General features: G+C 43.3%; 1 protein-coding gene across 1 annotated transcript in view; it reads right to left on the reverse strand.

Annotated features, from left to right (window-relative positions):
• The window catches only part of LOC117347374 (glucuronokinase 1-like), a 76,105-nt gene that overhangs the window by 33,225 nt on the left and 22,789 nt on the right, over window positions 1–20,091 (reverse strand). The window contains exons 11-17 of the mRNA XM_033918213.1: window positions 17,899–17,978; window positions 17,500–17,568; window positions 16,740–16,800; window positions 13,662–13,678; window positions 6,249–6,306; window positions 4,840–4,932; window positions 2,440–2,500 (exon numbers count right to left, since the gene is read on the reverse strand). Coding sequence (XP_033774104.1) covers window positions 2,440–2,500; window positions 4,840–4,932; window positions 6,249–6,306; window positions 13,662–13,678; window positions 16,740–16,800; window positions 17,500–17,568; window positions 17,899–17,978 — 439 coding nt within the window. The remainder of the gene's footprint in view (window positions 1–2,439; window positions 2,501–4,839; window positions 4,933–6,248; window positions 6,307–13,661; window positions 13,679–16,739; window positions 16,801–17,499; window positions 17,569–17,898; window positions 17,979–20,091) is intronic.

The raw sequence follows: 20,091 nt of genomic DNA on the forward strand, positions 1-20,091 counted from the left end.
GTCTCCTAAAGCAATAAACTTGTCACATCTCTGCTGACATCTGGGATACTGTATTTTTCACTCCATAAGATGCACTTTTTCCCCCCCAAAGAAATGGGTGGAAATAAGGGTGCATCTTATGGAGTGAATACCTACCCCCTCCCCACCCGTTACCTTATTTTAATTCTGGTGCCTTCCCTCACTGGACGCAGCTCTCTAGCTGCAGAGTGGCACACAAGGCTGTCTGCCTCATCCCACGCTGCTTCCGTTCTCACGGGAAGCGGCACGGGACTAGGCAGGCAGCCTTGTGCGCCGCTTTGCCATTAAGAGAAGGGAAGAGGAGGCAGCCGCTTCAGCCAACGAGGCAGGCAGCCTTGCGCACCACTCTGCCGCTAGAGAGGCAGCCGCAATTTCTACAGGAACAGCAGCCATAGGAACTGGAATCTGCCAAGTCCCGGCATGGTGGTGCGGCTCTGACAAGAGCAGCGGGTTCTGGCCTCCTGCTCTCCTCCCTCCCTTCCCCCATGGCAGCCCTGGTCGGCACATCGGGCCTCAGCAGCCCTTTGCATTCGCCTTCATCTCTGGTGGGACATCTCTAACCAGGGCTCCAGGAGGAAAATAAGGTACGGGGAGAGTTTGGAGGATGTACGGGGGGGAGAAGAACCCTGCCTGTCTTGGGGTGGAGGGTGGGGGATGAGGAGTACAAGAAGAAGGAGGAGGGAGCACAGGGACATGGAATAATGCTGGAAAGGGGAGGAATAAAGATAGAGATGGTACACATGCTTAGTGAAGAAGAGAAGAAAGACTGTGCACATTGGGGGGGCCTGCCTGGTCATTAGGCCTGCCTGCCTGCCCTGTCTCTGCCTACCAGTAGACCATCAGAAGGGGGACAGGGTACAGAGCCTGGCAGGGAGAATTTGGTTCAGAATGGGGGGTTTTTGTTTTCCTCCTCTAAATCTAGGGTGTATCTTATGGCATGAAAAAATACAGTAGTTCCCAATGGGTTTCATTCAATAAAAGAGAGATGTTTCCTGGTACTTTGCAGGGCAAAAACAAAATGCTGTCCAATAAAGCACTTGTGGTTAGAAATGCATTTACAGAAAAACAAAGGTATTGGAGGTTAGAGAAGCAAGAATGACAGCAAACACTTCTGGTCCACCTGGGAGGTATATATTCAGAACTTGCCTTGCCTTCTATTACATATAGAATAGCACCTGGTTCTTATGCATGTAAACTGGAGGTTTACATGCCAGGTGCTATTCTATATGTAAACTGGAGGTCCTGAATATATATACCTCCAGTTTACCAGGTGCTATTCTATATGTAATAGTCCTATGTGGTTCCCATACCATGGATTGGAATAGGAGGGATTTAGGTTCTGGGAGTGATTTTTGATGATAAACTGACTTTTATTCCTCATGTATGCGGCAATCCTTTTTCAAACTAAAACAGATTAGATCAATGAATTTATTCTAAACACCGCAGTCTTATGTAAACTGATCCATGCCATTGCATCGAGTCAAATTATCACAAATCTGTTCTCAGGTCTGCACCTTATTAATATGAAAAGATTACAGCTTATCCAAAATACTAGGAAAACTTAAGATATTTAGCTCTCTTTAGTCTCACAAAGCTCTGGTAGTGCATTACTGGGAGACGTGATACTTGAGAGACAATCTCATTCCTATCTGCAGTTGTATTTTGAGCCTCATTTTAGTATTAGGTATGTAAATCGCTTAGATGGTACTTTTGATATAAATACTAATAAACTGTAATAAACTTGGGGTTTGGGAAGGAATAAAGCAATATGAACCTTGGGAGTACAGACTTCCTGTTAATATTGGACTCTCTGAAATGGTGAGGGGGCGAGTTCTCTGGGATAATCAGATTATTTGTTGGCTTGTTTGCTGTATCCTGATGTACTTATCTTCATAGCATTAATTCAAAAAAAGTTCAAGTTTCTCAAGTTTGATTTTGAGGTGAGGCTGTAGAAGGAAAGCGAATTAGGTTGTGGTGGTTTGGTTGGGGGGCGGGGGAGTAGGTATTCTGGGTTAACCAAACGTGAAATTTTATAGCCGTCATCATGTTCTAGTCCGTTTCCCCAAATACTATGTTTTGTCATACCCTATTTTAAATTTTGTACATTGCATTGAATATATAATGCGTTTTAATCAAAATTTTATTTAACTTGAAACAAAACAAACAAAAAAAAAGAACCCAAACCTGTCCGCCTCAAAAAAGAGATGAGCCTTCTTGTAATATCACCATTCCTATTTTATATGGGAACGATACACTCCAACCTTAAAAGGGAGAGCTAATCACAGGGACCTTACCAGATGGGTCAAGAGGGAAGGCACTACACCACCTCAGGTTCCTCACTCCCTCTTTGGGGGATGGCTAGCTGATTACTACTCCCTCACCAAACAAAAGAAACTTCCTACATACAGGGAGAGTCCTCACCATAGCTCTGCTTCTCCATCAGCTCTTTGCCGAAGTCCATATAGACAAGACCCTCATACACCTTAAAAAACAAACAGAGAAAGATTAACACACATTTAGGCCCTGATTCTGCAAAGTGTGTCCCGATTTTAGGCAGCTGTAGGTGTCCTACAGCTGTCTAATCAGCCAATTGGGATGCACGTTTAAAAAAAATAAAATAAAATAAATGCTCCCCAGGTAGGCCGCCTATGTTGAAGGCGCCTCCGGAAGCCTAGGGAGGCCCGCAAGGCTGCCTAAGTGCCTTAGGCGAACCTAGGCAGCCCTACATGTCTCCCTAGTAGAAAGGGACGCTTACATTGTAGGCCAGCAAAATGCTGGCCTACATTGTAAGTAGACATGGCCGCAATAATTATAATAATAATAATAATAATAATAATAATAATAATAATAACTTTATTCTTCTATACCGCCACAATCTTGCAACTTCTAGGCGGTTTACAACCAAGGTAGCTGAACATTCAGCGAGTTACAATATGTGGATGATCAGAGGAAATACAGAGTGCAGAGATTTTAAGAAAGCGAAAATGTAAATATACAGTTTGCTGAGCGCGAATATAGGTTATACAGTTTGCTAAGAAATTTCTCCCTTGCCGCGATAAGTATAGCGGCCGCCTGTCCAATCGCCAGCAGGAGAGTGCCCAACCCCTCCTGCCAGAACACTGCCCCCCCCCCCCCGAAAGCCAGCAGGAGGGTGCCTAACCCCTCCTGCCGGAGATCCCTTGCCACGATAAGTATAGTGGCCATGTCACTCAAGCAGCCAAACTAGACAACCAAATCGCCAATCTACTGACGGCATCCCTCGACTACAAGACTTTTAGAAAAGAAATAAAGACCATACTCTTCAAGAAAACTCTGAAAAAAGAAATAATACCGCAAGTCTCAAACTCCACCTCTCACTAAAGCCAACTACCCCAAACAAATAACCTTACCCATTTCTTACTCTTTTTGAAAATGACCAATTTTTTTTTTTTTTTGTGTAAGTTCTTGTTGTAATACATCTTGGATAATTCTTTTGTAATCCGCCTTGAACTGCAAGGTAATGGCGGAATAGAAATCCCTACTGTAATGTAATGTCTACTTACAATGTAAGCCAGCATTTTGCTGGCCTACATTGTAAGCGTCTCTTCATCTACTAGGTTCGCCTAAGGCCCTTAGGCGAGCTTAAGCGGTCTGTAGGTTCTTCTGGCGAGCTTAAGCGGTCTTGCGGGCCTCCCTAGGCTCTCGGAGGCGCCTTCAGTATAGGCAGCCTGCCTTGGGAGCATTGTTTTTTTTTTAAAAAAACAACAAAAAAACATGCATCCCAATTGGCTGATTAGACTACAGCTGCCTAAAATCGGGACACAGTTTGCAGAATCAGGGCCGTGAGGGTGACGGGACTAAATTGCGCGAGACAACGGCGCGCCGACAACTGAGTGTAGACAACTGAGCGCATGGTTGACGGAGCGCCGAAGAAAAGCACTATTTTAAAGGGCTCCAACGGGGGGTGTGACATTGCGCTGGCGTTGTGGGGGGTTTGGGGGTTGTAACACCCCACATTATACTTAAAACTGAACTTTTTCTCTAAAAAACAGGCAAAAAGTTCAGTTTCAAGTATAAAGAGGGGGGTTACAACCCCCAAACCCCCCCCCCAACGCCAGCGCGATGTCTGTTAAGTAAAATAGGGGGGGGGGTTCCCCACCAACACCCCCCGTCGGAACCCTTTAAAATAGTGCTTTTCTTCGGCGCGCCGTCAACCTTGCGCTCAGTTGTCGGCGCGCCGTTGTCTCGTGCGATTTTGTCTATGAACCGAGAGTGAGAGAGACTTGTTGGACATATTTCTTGCAACTATCTTAGGGACCCTTGATGAAAACATGTTACTCAAAACACGGACCATGTCAGGTCCCTTTACCAACCAGGGTGGTTCACTTGTGCGCAACAAATTGTTTTAACCGAATAAGCATTGCCTGCATCTCGTACAGTGTTCTGCAGGGTTTTTTTTCCTTTTGTTTTTGTTACCCAGATGCTGCCAATCTTCAACAGCAGCACCTGACTATCAACCCAGTTAACTTTCTGCTATCATAAGTTAGCCAAATATTCAGCAGTGGTTCCACAGAACTATTGGTGGTGCCCAGGTAACCTCTGGCCCTGTCCTGACTCCGCTCTGACTGCCACAGCACTTACTAGTAGCACTGAAAATCCAGGGATCAGTCGGTCAGCAAGAGATAACCAGCTAAGAGCCTTTTCTACTTATCTACTGCTGAATTTCAGCCCCAAAAGTTAAGAAAAACTACCCAAAAAGATAAAATAAGTCACTAAATGCAGATACAGAACCACACAGAATTGTACAGGTGGGCTCCAGGATTTTGGCAATTCACTTAGTACCTGGATGACCCGGTCCTGAAGTCCAGCAGTAATATAAAGCTCTTCCGTTTCCACAAGCAAGACAAAGTTAGCTCGGATAGGCTTGGGCATGTCCTGCAGGACAGAGGTGAATGTTAGACATTGTTTTTATTCTGTCTTTTGTTTGTTTTTAATTGTGTACTTTGTGACCCACCTGTATTTGCAGATTTTATATCCTGCACAAATTAAGGCCCCTTTTTATGAAGCCATGTTAGACTTTATCACCGGCTGCGGTGGTATTAGCTCCGACGACTCAGAATTCCTAGGAGCATTGGCGCTAAAACCGCCGCAGCCACTGATAAAAAAGCCTAACATAGCTTTGTAAAGGGGGGAGGGGAGGAAATAAATAGTGAAAATAAATGTTTTTCTAGCTTATGCTAAGCAGTATAGAAGAAACGTAAATAAAAAAAATATTTGAACAAATATTGAGCACTGTTGTAAAAAAAAAAAAGATAAAACAAAACGAACAAACAAAATGCAGCAAAATAAGAGCCTATGAAAATGAGTCTGCCCATTTGTGGTAATTCAAGCAAAAGCTAAACATTTTTTATTTTTTTACCACCATTCACTGCAGAGTGCAAATACGATGCAAAGCTCAGGCTGTGTTCTTCTGCAGACATTCAGCTGATATGATTGAGCAAAGGCAGAGGAAGACAAACAGTGATTCTTTTTCACTTGCTTCCACACAGCAAATTGGGTATGCCAATAGCGACTTTTAGCAAGCAAACTGCTGTTAGCCTAGGAGCTGTGTTTCTGAAATGTTTAACATGGCCTATATGAAATGCAGATTCAGTCATTTCTGGGTAGATACCCAAGCAGCATATTTCTGGTATCTTCTCATGCAGCTTCTGATAACACCAAGGACACAAGAGGTACTTGCTATAAACTACAATTAAAGAGAAAGACAAGTTGCACAGGATGTGGCAAAGGGGGGGGGGTGGAAGGGGGGTGTTAAAAAGCAAACTTCCTTCTGTCAGGCCTCTTAATTTGTATTTGAATCTCTAACCGCAAGTCCCATCTCATACACTGGACTTAAAGAATGTTTTTGTAGATAATGTGACGTGAGCCCAATCTCGCTGAAAGCCCACATGGGTCAGGATGTTAGAGATTCTACTTCTGGCTGGGACATATCACCTTCTTCCCACACACTGGTTCTCATAACTAATGAGAATGGCAATTACCGCCCCCCCCCCCCTCCCTTTGATCAGTTCTAAAAACCACAAAGAGCTGTCAAACTTCTGAAAAGACAAGAGGAGGGGCCCAGAGTAGGTGTGTGACACGGTTTATTCACAAAACGGGATGCACTGATGTCACAATTAGGCAAAGTAATAAAAAAAAAACCCAGAACACCCCACCAAAAATACACATACAGATGAAAGGTGAAAACTTACATCCTCTGTTAAGTTATAGAATTTCATCAGACATTTCAGTGTAGCAGAGACAATTGCACTGAAACACAAGTAAAATGAAATGATCAGGAATGTACCAGCGATATACAAAATAAAAGCAAAGAAAAACACACAATAGTGCTTCTCACCAGCGACAAACCACAACCACCTATCTAGACAGTGATCCTGAAAAATCTGCAGACATCGCGTGTACATACACTATTGAAGCAGGCTGCTGGTTCAGCGTTAATACTACACAGAGGCAGCTGGGTTTGATCTCCAATAATGTCTGGGGTGGTCAGTAATGATGGGCATGCAAGAAATGTAAGACATTTTTGTTTGGAATTTTTTTCATGGCCAACAAATTGTCGTTAATCGTGTGCTCTCTTTCCCGATAGAGTGCGCATGTGAAATAATTTGTGCATTCGTAATAAGTTTGCACATGGGGAAAAAAAAAAAAAAAAGTGTGCATTATGGACCTGATTCTATAAATGGCGCCTAAACATAGGCGCTGAGCAGTGTCGCTCTTAGACGCAGTTCTATAAAATTTAGGCACCTAAAGTGGTCTTAGGCTTACATAGTAACATAGTAGATGACGGCAGATAAAGACCCGAATGGTCCATCCAGTCTGCCCAACCTGATTCAATTTAAATTTTTTTTTTTTCTTCTTAGCTATTTCTGGGCGAGAATCCAAAGCTTTACCCGGTACTGTGATTGGGTTCCAATTGCCGAAATCTCTGTTAAGACTTACTCCAGCCCATCTACACCCTCCCAGCCATTGAAGCCCTCCCCTGCCCATCCTCCTCCAAACGGCCATGCACAGACACAGACCGTACAAGTCTGCCCAGTAACTGGCCTAGTTCAATCTTTAATATTATTTTCTGATTCTAAATCTTCTGTGTTCATCCCACGCTTCTTTGAACTCAGTCACAGTTTTACTCTCCACCACCTCTCTCGGGAGCGCATTCCAGGCATCCACCACCCTCTCCGTAAAGTAGAATTTCCTAACATTGCCCCTGAATCTACCACCCCTCAACCTCAAATTATGTCCTCTGGTTTTACCATTTTCCTTTCTCTGGAAAAGATTTTGTTCTACGTTAATATCCTTTAAGTATTTGAACGTCTGAATCATATCTCCCCTGTCTCTCCTTTCCTCTAGGGTATACATATTCAGGGCTTCCAGTCTCTCCTCATACGTCTTCTGGCGCAAGCCTCCTATCATTTTCGTCGCCCTCCTCTGGACCGCCTCAAGTCTTCTTACTTCTTTCGCCAGATACGGTCTCCAAAACTGAACACAATACTCCAAGTGGGGCCTCACCAATGACCTGTACAGGGGCATCAACACCTTCTTCCTTCTACTGACTACGCCTCTCTTTATACAGCCCAGAATCCTTCTGGCAGCAGCCACTGCCTTGTCACACTGTTTTTTCGCCTTTAGATCTTCGGACACTATCACCCCAAGGTCCCTCTCCCCGTCCGTGCATATCAGCTTCTCTCCTCCCAGCATATACGGTTCCTTCCTATTATTAATCCCCAAATGCATTACTCTGCATTTCTTTGCATTGAATTTTAGTTGCCAGGCATTAGACCATTCCTCTAACTTTTGCAGATCATTTTTCCTTTTTTTTTTTTCCATGATTTAGAGGGTTTATTGGGAAAAAAAAACTCTATAAAAAGAATTAGGAAAGAACACCCACATATCCCCATTTATAGAACTGAAAGACTTAAGTAAAATGCAGTGTCCTCAAAACAGTAATTAACCCGCCACCAGAGATGAGTCAGAGGACAGCACCAGCTTAACAGCTGACCACACAAAGCAAGGCAGAGCAGGAAGAAGAGGCAGTGTGTGGGAAGGTGGGGACAAGGAGATTTTAGGGTTTTTTTAAGTCGATGTAGATTTAGTTACTGCCCAGGGAAAAATGGAGTGGGAAGTGGGAGCTGCTCTCCTGCTACTGGCCCCCTCAGAAGCAGCTGCTTTGCCATTTATTTCAGATGAATTTAAAAAAAAAAAAAAAAAAGTTACAGGAAGGAGCTGCTTTAAAGCTTTTCTCTCACGCCACAACTTGAGAGAAAAGCTCATCAGCTCAAGCCCTAGGCTTCGCACCGCCCTCGGATTAAAATTCTTAGCCACCATCTCATTGCTACACGTGGCCCTGTCTGTTATCACCCAGCATCCCGGAAGGAATTCCATGACCCTGTCTGAGCCCCACGTCCCTCCCTGCTGATGGACGGAGACCTCCCCTCGGGCTGGGGACCCAGAGCAGAACTGTGGGAAGGGGAGCCTCAAAGCTTGCTGTTTTATTCAAGACTGGTCAGGTTTAGGGAACCCCTGGAGCAGGAGGACCCAGGAAGTAGCCCACCCCCCATCTCCTTTGCAGCATACTGGATATAAGGGCAATCGGTCTGAGCCGGAGCCTCCCCTCCCCCTGAAAGAAAGCTTCCTTTGACCAATCCAGCTTCATAAAGCAGCCTGGCTCCCGCAGAAACAAGCAAATGAGGAACCTGCTTGGCATTGCTAAAGTTTATGACAGAGTGTAGTGCTTTAAATCGGCTGAGTAACTCTCTCCTTTTAAAAATGAAGCACAGTCAGGATGGAAAGCTGCTAGAGGAGAACGCAGTCTGAATCGGCTTTGCGGCGCTGTCTGGGCTCTCTGGCTTGACGACCCGAAGCCTGTGCTGGTCTCTGTGGCGACCGTATTAGGCGCACCATATTTATGCCAGGGTTTTCTTGGCCTAAATACTGGTGCCTAAGTCCAAAACAGGCACCTACATGTAAAACAAGGTTCATAGACAACGGCGCAAAAGACAAAGGCGCGCGCCAACAATTGAGCGCAAGAAGGAGGCGCGCGCCGAAGAAAATTACAGTTTTTAGGGGCTCCGACGGGTGGTTTTGTTGGGGAAACCCCCCCCACTTTACTTAATAGACATCGCGCCAGCGTTATGGGGGGTTTGGGGGGTTGTAACCCTCCACATTTTACTGCAAACTTAACTTTTTCCCTAAAAACAGGGAAGTGAAGTTTTCATTAAAATGTGGGGGGTTACAACCCCCCAAACCCCCCACGACGCCCCCACAACGCGGCGCGATGTCTATTAAGTAAAGTGGGGGGGGTTTCCCCCACACACCCCCCGTCAGAGCCCTAAAAACTGTAATTTAGAGTGGCGCGCGCCTCCGCGCTGTGCTCAATTGTCTGGGCGCGCCTTTGTCCCAGCGCGCTTTTGACCCGACACCGTGAAACAAGCCCACAATCCACCCTCTAATCACGCCTATTTTCTCATAGGTACCTTGGACAAAGGGCTAGATTCACTAAGGACACCGATAGTGTCCTGACCACTTTGCGATCACTTAGCAACCCCAACCCGATTCACTAACCTTACTCCTGATCAGATCCGCGCCTGATCCAATCCGCGCATGCAAATGAGGGGGAACAGCATGCAAATATAGGCAGACAGCGATGCACCAAAAAAAAAAAAAAAAAGAGGGACACCAACTGGCCTGGCCAATCAAAAAATAAGCGACTGCTGAGGACCAGTCACTCAGGTCCTTTCCGACTGCCCTGCTCTCTGCCCCAACTCTCCTGCCTTTCCCCGCAGTGCAAGCTCATGGTTTTAACCCGCGGATTTAAAGCGGGTGAAAACCACAGGCTTGCGAAGTAAAAAAACAATAATAATTCAAGAGCTCTGTAAGCATGCGCAGACCACCTACAAGCAAAGAAGATGGTCTGCGCATGCGTCGGGATCGCTGTTCAGCGATCCATGTGGTCAGTTGGGGGGCGCGATTCCGATAGCCCCCATTTGCATGCGATCGCATCGTGAATCGGGCGGCCGGCAACCTCAGGGATTGGATCGTTAACGGATCGGATCCATGAGGTTTGTGAATCCAGCCCAAAGAGAGAGTCTACCTCAAAGTGGTAGACACCTACCATCCAATTAAGTCCAATTAACATAAATTACAAGTTAATTGCCAATTATCCGCACAATTAAGCTTTTCAAACAAGTTAAGCATCTGCACCCATCTAGGTGCCTAACTTTATAGAATCTGGGCCTATGTGCACATAGGACTGGACTCTATAAATGGTACTCATAAACGAGTGCCGTTAGAGACCAGCACTATATAAAATCATGCTTAGTGACAATTCCCACGCCCTAACTTTGAGCACCAGACATCTATCTGAATGCTAAAAGCTGGTGCAAATACCGACGCTCAAGTTAGACCCATTATTCAGAAACAACGTACGCAACTTCTCAGAATCCCTGACACACACACGCCTCTGCCATAGCCACTCCCCCTTTTAAGTTGTGTGCTATGGAATTCAATAACCAAGCGTTATAGAATAATCGCAGTCAGATGCGCGCACCAATCCTAATTGGTGCCATCATCAATTGGTTAATCAATTATCAATAACTGGTTACTCATTAACAGCTTGTTAGCCAATCAAGTTGCATGTGTATCTTAGTATTGTGCCCAAATCTGGACACCATGTATAGAATCCGGAGGAAAGCGTACACTCTAAGAAGAGGGCACACTATCGGCAGACATTCGTTTCAAACAGAAGCACATCATTAGTGGTCAGGAATGCTGTGGAAGGCTTGGAAAAGCTCAAGTTTCATGGTTGATATATTGCTTATCGTAATACTAAGCAATTAAATAAAGTACACAACAAAAATACATATTATCAGGTACAAAAGACAGAATGGACTAACATGGCACAAAAGGACTAAGGATGAACTACAATAAGGTATAGGAAAGGAGAGAAAACGAAAAAGAAGAATAGAACAAAGGGGAGGGGGAGGAATTTTATTCAAAACTTGATTATCCGCATGGAATGGAGAGAAAAGTGGGAGATTAGATCATTGTTCAAAGGCATCTCTATATAAAAAAAGCTTTAAGAGCTCCTTTAAATTTATCTAGGCTTGCTTCCTCTCTAATGTAAGGGGGGAGAGCATTCCAAGTGAGGGGAGCAGTTACGGCGAAACAGGAGTCTCGGCGAGTGCCAAATGTATTAAGAGTTCTCATGGAACAGCAATGCTGGTGGATTGTCTCTGCCTAGGACTATAATTGACTCATTACAGCTAAAAATAAATAGAAATAAAGTTAAAAAAAAAAAAAAAAGAGCGCACTTCTTTTCCTATTGGATTAACGTATTTTGACAAGTTTTTGAAAGCAGAACCATCCCCTACTCAAAGGCACCCAGCGCAAGAAGATATTTGACAGTCTGCTGGCGACGCATGCAACGAAACTGGACCACACTATCTCCAACCTGCTGATAACAAACGACTACAAATATTTTCGCAAAGAAATCAAAACCCACCTATTCAAAAAATTTATACAGATGGCTTAACCCCAACCGGACCCCCCGCAACGCAACTCCCCCCTCCTCCCCCCTTCACCAGTTCCCTTCTCTTTAGCCTCAAACATGTCAACTGCTTCCCTAATGGTATAGATACTGGATCTGCACTATTTCCTATTTGTACAGCATCTTGTAGCTCTTGAAATATACAGCTCCATTATTCTTGTAACTTCTCCTGGAAATGACCAGAATTCTCTCTGTAATTATCCTGGAAATGTCCAGTTGTCTCTTTTGTAATCCGCCCAGAACTGCAAGGTTGAGGCAGAATAGAAATCAGTAATGTAATGTAATGTAATAAAACAGTAATAAAAAAATAAAAAAATATATATATATATATATATATATATATATATATATATATATATAAGAGAAACATGGGAAGTATTCCAGTGACAATCTCGAGGGAAAGGTACTATCATCGGAATTCTTTTCACGTTCCTCATATATATTCTGACATAGCTGTCTTCTGTTCATACTCGACCTCAAGAATTAAGTTGTATCTTCATAAGCTTGTTGAATAATATAAGCTTGTTGAAAATTATTAAAATTAGTGTATTAGATTTGTGTTTCTTTTTTTTTTTTTTTAATTCTTTATTCATTTTCAAACTTACAATAAGTGTGATAAAATGTCCAAACAAATTAACAATATCTATATCACTTAATAATCATCAATTTATTAAAGTGGACTTACAGATTCCAACACTACTTTATCTAACACAGACTAAAACAGGGAAGGATATTTAAAAAACAATTAGTTGTAAATGATGGTTCATCATAACAAATCCCTGCCGTAGCTCTGACTAAGCTATAAATACATATAGTAAGGTGCATAGATACACTACGGCAGGGGTGTCAAAGTCCCTCCTCGAGGGCCGCAATTCAGCTGGGTTTTCAGGATTTCCCCAATGAATATGCACGAGATCAATTTGCATGCACTGCTTTCATTGTATGCTAATAGATCTCATATTCATTGAGGAAATCCTGAAAACCCGACTGGATTGCGGCCCTCGAGGAGGGACTTTGACACCCCTGCACTACGGGATCAAAATAAAGAAACTCCATGGACTAGGCCAGTGTTTCTCAACTTGGTCCTGGAGTACCCCCTTGCCAGTCAGGTTTTCAGGATATCCACACTGAATTTGCATAAACTTGATTTGCATACACTGCCTCCATTATATGAAAATTTTTTCATGTACATAAAACCTTGGATTGCAAGTAACTTGGTTTGCAAGTGTTTTGCAAGACAAGCAAAACATTTGATTAAATTTTAACTTGATATACAAGCAAAGTCTTGCAATACAGTATACACGTGTCACATCATCACAACTGAGCCGATGGTTCTTCTCTCTGACGCTGCAGGAGTGTAGTGACTGTTCTAAATGAGTGAGATCTTGCAAAACAAGTACATATAGTATTTTGTATTAAAATTTTGGGGTTGTGGAACGAATTGTCTGAGGTTCCATTATTTTTATGGGGAAATTCGCTTTGATATACGAGTGTTTTGGACTACATGCATGGTTTTGGAATGAATTATGCTCACAAACCAAGGTTTTACTGGATATTCATTGTGGATATCTTGAAAACCTGACTGGCAAGGGAGTACTCCAGGACCGAGTTGAGAAACACTGGATTAGACCTTCAGTGGAAGAGAGCTAATTATAATCCCCTGGACTGTCCAAGCAATAATGCTTTATCTATTTTGCAACAAATGTGGTTCAGGAATTCTGCAGAAGTGAAGCTGTGTTACTTAGGATTCACATCTGCAGTACAGAAAAAAAGGACATCACAAGTCGATTCATATATGCATGTACACTCACGAACTCTCAGCTGATTTTTATCTACTTCTTTTCTGAGTTATGCACAATCCTCTTGCAAACAAGCACTAGCCGAATTGGTAGATTTGGCATTCTGTGACATGTGAAACACCTACCCATGGGGGGGGAGAGTAACCTGAGCCCCTCATGATAGATTTTCCAAGAATTCTCAACTTATTTACATAAATCACAAGTTCCTCAAGTGAAACAATTATTCTCAATAAGAGAAAGAGAACAGACAGACTGGGTCTTACCTACTGCCTGCCAAGCCCTGTGTATGAAAAACAAAAACACATTCAAGACATCAGAGTCATTAGCACAGTATCCAGCAGCTCACCACTAGTGAACCAGTGTTTCATAAGAAGCCATGATGAAGCTTATGGGCAGTGCTTTTAACACCAATAGGGTGTGTTGGAGGAGAAAATGGCAGCTCAGCTTGGCCATACTTCCTGACTAAAGCGTCACTTCATGCATGTTGTCAAGCCTGCCCACTATACTGCTGATTTTCTGTAACATCACGTGATGCTGGTGAGAGAAGCAGAATAAATGGCATATAACAGTGGTCTCAAACTCAAATCCTTTGTAGGGCCACATTTTGGATTTGTAGGTACTTGGAGGGCCGCAGAAAAAATAGTTAATGTCTTATTAAAGAAATGACAACTTTGCATGAGGTAAAACTCATTATAGTTTAAAAAGCTTTCCTTTTGGCTAAGTCTTTATAATAATATTGTAATTTATAGCTAAAGAGACATATGATCAAGAAACTGTTTTATTTTACTTTTGTGATTATGATAAACATACCAAAGGCCTCAAAATAGTACCTGGCGGGCCGCATGTGGCCCCCAGGCCGCGTGTTTGAGACCACTGGCATATAAAGACCAGCAAATCTATAAACCCATGTCTGCATTTACATGCCATTTTAATGCGTAAAAAAAGATCATTTTCAGGCAGCAGCAGGCAGTATTTTTTAAAGCACTAGCCGCCAGCAGTTGAATTGTGCCTGGATAAGCAGTGCTATACTCTAAGGCAGTGTCTCACAAACTTTCTGGCCGGCGGCACACTAAACCCAGTGCCCTGGCCGAAAGTGCGTGGTTGTTGACACAATGTCACGCGCATGTGTGACACCATTGCATCGATGTCTGCGCTACGACCTGCTTCAGTGGAGGGATCCGGGAGGTGTGGAGAGAGGAGGAGAGACATCCACACTGGCCGACTGCCCTACAGGACGTGCCTCTCACTGCGAGAAGCATGTCCTGTAGGAAGTCGGCCGACGCGGATGACTCTCCTCCTCGACAGTGTCGCGGCACACCTAAAATCTCAGGAGGCACACTAGTGTGCCGAGGAACATAGTTTGCGATACACTGCTCTAAGGCCATAGCATATATTTGCAAGATGGGGGGGGGGAGAGGGGTTTGTACATGTGGGAGGAGCATGAGCGAGACATAGGCATGCTTTCCAAAAATGCATGCAACTTACAGAAAACTATTGTATAAATTGCGTATGATGCTTGCAGCACTTAGGTATGAATGTTTATGCCTCCTATTAACCTGGCATAAATAGGGCATGTCCACATTTAGGCACCCCAAGTTAAGTTTCTGCTATTATTATATAATGAAATCTGGGTGCCCACGTGCCATTATGGAATAGGCGCTCCCAATGCCGCATTGGGGCTCTTACATCTAGGCCCCTTTGGCCTATCAGTCTGCCTGTCCACAATCCCTTCCTCTCCCTCAGAAAGACTCTGCACTTGCTCCACGATTTCTTGAATTCACATATTGTCCTCTACTACAACCACCTTCACTAGAAGGCTGCTCTACACATCTGTGAAGAAATATTTAGAACCGAGCGTAACTTAACCTTAGCTTTGTATACCAGGTCATCAATTGCCATACTGGTTTATCAAGCATGGAATCCTGTTTCCAGTATCTAATCTAGGTCACTAGTACCTGGCATGATCCCAAAGAATAGCATGATTCAATGCTACCTATACCAAAGGAGCAGTTCCTCCAGGAGCTTGTCCAAATTGTTTTAAATTCACTTACATTAATTGCTTTCACCACATCTTCCATCAACAAATTCCAGAGTTTTAATTATGCATTAATTAAAATATATTTTCTCTGAAGAGCATAATAGCCTTACTGGATCAAACTAATGGTCCATCTAGCCCAGTATCCCATTTTCATGGGGGCCAATCCAGCATTTTCCCCAATCCAACTCAATCCAATGTAATCAAAATAAAATTAATTAGATACATCTGACAACACGAAGTGTCATGAGCAGAGCAAAAGAGGTGCTAGACAGACTAGGAGTGTCAGTCAGCCCACATGCTGCAATACAATACAGATGGGGCCAGAGTTACTAGAAATACTTCCTGTTGCTTGTTGGGCACAGGGCATAGCAGGAAACCCAAGTAAGCTTAAAAGATTGAGTCTGGAGAGCAGGCAAGTTAAAAAAATTATATAGGACAGCACAGGTTTTGGTTTTAGGGTGTGCTACTGTAAAAGTAGAATGCAATAAAGCAAAAAAAAGAAAACACCCCTTCCTCAACCAAAAAAATTTAAAGGAAGCAGCCTTCTCACACACCATCTAATTCCTGGAGCATAGCCACATATTCAAGTTCATAGCTGGATTTCCCCTGATTTCTTTGCAGCCCACATAGGACAGAGGATAGCTAGAAGCAAAGGCAAGAGAGCCAAAGATCAATTTGGATATGCAACTCTGTACCAGGAATGAACCTAGACGGACTAGGTGGGTGTTGTGCTGTTTACCCACCATTATTTTATAGATTTCCATGGCCCAGTAGACAATGTTTTGCAAAAAAAAATAAATAAATAAATCAAAAAGGTAGCTAACTATGTTACACACTCGGACAGGAATACTATTGAAGGGGGAGTGGGGGTTAAACAAAGAGAAATCCCACCTGAACTAGTTCATCTCCTAAGTGTCTGATCTTTATACAGGGGAGAATGTGGCGCAGTGGTTAAAGCTACAGCTTCAACACCCTGAGGTTGTTGCTCCTTGTGACCCTGGGCAAGTCACTTATTCCACACACACCCACCCCCCACCCCCGTCCAAATGCCCCAGGTATGTTAGATAGATTGTGAACCCATTGGTTCAGACAGGGAAAAATGCTCAAGTACCTGCATAAATTCATGTAAACCATTCTGAGCAACCCTGGGAGAGCGGTATAGAAAATAAATAAAATAAAATTTGTACTTCAACTGAACTTCTTGCTAGAGCTGGAGCTCTCTCCCACCTCTAAACACATGTGCTGCCTTTTCGAGTTACAACAATGCAAAAAAATTAAGTAAATTGCAAAAGCTAGAACGTACCACCTGCCTGGGGATATTCACGTTGTACTTCAAAGTAAAGTTTTGCTTGGACAGTGCTATCCTGAAGAAAGAAAAGAGATAAAGGGTTTATTTTTTTCCAAGAGTACATTCTGCTAATTTTATTAAATGAACCTTCAAAATCTGCACTTCATTGTGGAAAACAGAAATTTAACTTAGGGGTCCTTTTATTAAAGGTGCACTAACCGATTTAGCGTGTGCTAAAGATTAGCTAAGGCATCCATTATATCCTATGGGCATCTTAACATTTAGTGCACGCTAATCTTTAGCATGCATTGAATCGGTTAGTGCACCTTAATAAAAGGACCCTTTACTTTGCTAATATCTAACACATACACCTTGGTGTAGTCCAGGGGTAGGGAACTCCGGTCCTCGAGAGCCATATTCCAGTCGGGTTTTCAGGATTTCCCCAATGAATATGCATGAGATTTATTTGCATGCACTGCTTTCAATGCATATTCATTGGGGAAATCCTAAAAACCCGACTGGCATACAGCTCTCAAGGACCGGAGTTCCCTACCACTGGCGTTCCAAACACTCAAAACATTCAATGTCTTTGAGAAAGTCAGGAGAAAGCCTGCAATGCCAGTCAACTCCTTGCCCCAAGGTCTCAGTACACTCGGTACAGCGTGAGGCCTTCTCTGCTTTTGCCTTGTATCACCACCTAATGTTTCCCTGCTTGTAACCAGCAATGCCCACAACACAAATTTAAACCAGAAGAAAGGTATTTATTCTTCCTTACCCTTTCTCGGAGCAGAAATGATAGAATTTCTTACAAGTGGCCTGTAGCAACCTCAAACCTCCCAAGTACCTGAAAAAAAACAAAAACAAAACTACAATTCATAGCCTCTGCTAATTCTTCAGTAATCAGATAGTGCCTCCATCTATGTCGGAAAGTGGTTTCATCGAGTCTATTCCCCCCCCCCCCCCCGTCACCCTTATTCTATGACTCCTTGTTCTAGAGTGTTGCAAACTCTCAGGTGGCTCAGAGAACAGAGACAGGATGCTGGTAGGACCCAAAAGAATAGCCCCGATAGACCAGTATTCCTGCCACACAAAATGCGTATAATTCCATTTCACCATCTCCAGCCACCTCAAAAATAAAATGCCCGGATTCTCTTAGGACAGTAGTAAGACACACCCTTCCTTTCTGCTGATGTAATACAAATCCAGCAAGCTGCCAAATTCTGTGGGGTCATTGAGAGGATGAGGAACCAATACCTAGGAAAGAAAAGCCAAGAGCGATGAAAGATTATTAGCAATCAGTACAAGTAAAAAGACATTTCACCAAATTACCTAGCTCCAGTTACTGAATTCTGTGGATGTTCTTTGTCAAAGGCTAGGGATACCAGCCGTCATGCAAATCACACCCCTTCCTCCAATCCCAAAACGGAGATGTGTAGTCTTATTGTGTCAACAGAAAACGTAAAACTACATAGAAATTTCATTGCTGTCCTTAAGCATCATCTATGCCACCTCCACGTGCCTCAATCCTCCCTCCCCTGTAGGCCTGCAAGTAAATCCAGGCCCTGTAGGGCTATTTCTGAACCTTCATTTTTGTGCTGGGCCTGAATTAGCACCAAACACCATTTTCTCTCACTCTTAAAGCACCTTGGAATATCTGCAAGCTGTGTGTGTAAGCCAAGGTCACCTTGTATCAACACAGACATTATACCCCTTGCTTTCCCCAACGGAATGTGTGGGAAAGGACTGAATCTGCAGAATTGTGATATCTGGCGCCTTAGATCTTATCGACTGGATAATTTATGTTACATCTGATACTGTCCAGCAGGCCTCATGGCTGGAGCTATGTGACACAAAATTTACCCCTTCAAGTCGGGCACCAACTGGTCTCTGAAAATGCCCGAGGAGAAGGGAGACGGCACCTTAAAAAGTAGGACAAAGGAAGAAAGAAATGAAGGAAAACGGTTGGTGCAGGGAAGAGAAACATACAAGTCTGTGCAGGAGAAGGGAGCTGAAGGGACTGCATGTGCTGCACAAGACCTAATATTAGAGACGAGCTCCCTCGTGCTGTTCCCTTGGAAGAGAGAACGCCCATCTTCACACAGACTTGTGAGCTCTCTCTCTGAATTACTTAAGACTGGCAACAACTGAGAGCTCAGGCCAATTCTACCATGAAAACTAGAATAGTCAGCTGATTCTCAATGACTAGGTCAGAAGTCATTGGTCTACAGCAAAAGAAAATGAATCCACAAGAAATTAATAAGTTCAAGACACATACCACTGCCGACTTTCCTCAGTACTCTAACATAGTATCTCAGTTTATATATGCTCAAGTCAATATCATGCATAAATTGAACTATATCAGTGTAATTATACTGCCTCATTTCTATTAGCTGTCAATGTTGTAAATCATACCAAAGTGCAAGTGGTGTAATACATAAATTGAAGGCAGTTTTGCCACTAAAATAAACAAAAAATGCTGTGAACCCAGTATAAGGTAAGGTTCCCTTCCAGCCCTCCCTCCTTCAAACTGGACCACCTCAGGGGTCCAAAATTACTCCCTACCTGTCAGCATTTCAACTGAAGTCCTCACACTCCCTTGTATTATTTTCAGAACATCTTTAGAACTATAGCAGTGTAGCTAGCCTCCTAGATTACCTGCTTCCTACCCTAGAGCACTCTTTCTGATCCATCCTACCCCCCTCTGACAGAGAGACACACAGAGAGATCCAGGGCAAGAAGCAGGCAGCCTAGAAGGACTGTTGCACTGCTGTGGCTCTAAACCAGGGGTGTCAAAGTCCCTCCTTAAGGGCCACAATCCAGTCGGGTTTTCAGGATTTCCCCAATGAATATGCATGAGATCTATTTGCACGCACTGCTTTCATTGTATGCTAATAGATCTCATGCATATTCATTGGGGAAATCTTGAAAACCCGACTGGATTGCGGCCCTCGAGGAGGAACTTTGACACCCCTGCTCTAAACAATATACTTTGGAAAGTACACAGAAATGGGGGTGGGGGGTTGAAACGCTGAACCCGTAGGCTGCCAGGGAAGAGATCATGCTGCTGACAAAGTTGGAGGGAGTGCTTAATTTTTTTATCCTTATACGAGGGTTCTTCAAAACATTTCCATACTTTCATATTTGTGTGCGGGAAATGGTTGGGGCGGGAGAAGTGGCAAGAGGATGTGTTAGTAGGATGCTGGGAAAAAAAATGTATGTAAATTTGCTTTTGAGATATTTAATAAATAGTGTTTAAAAAATAAAGCGCAGAAACATTTTGAAGATCCCTCAAATAAGCCAAAGTTTTTTTAAAAATGCATTTTTATCTAACATTTCACAACTTAGTCGAGTATATATGGTATGTCAG

Source organism: Geotrypetes seraphini, chromosome 13, assembly GCF_902459505.1.
Source record: "Geotrypetes seraphini chromosome 13, aGeoSer1.1, whole genome shotgun sequence".
Taxonomy (NCBI): Eukaryota; Metazoa; Chordata; class Amphibia; order Gymnophiona; family Dermophiidae; genus Geotrypetes; species Geotrypetes seraphini.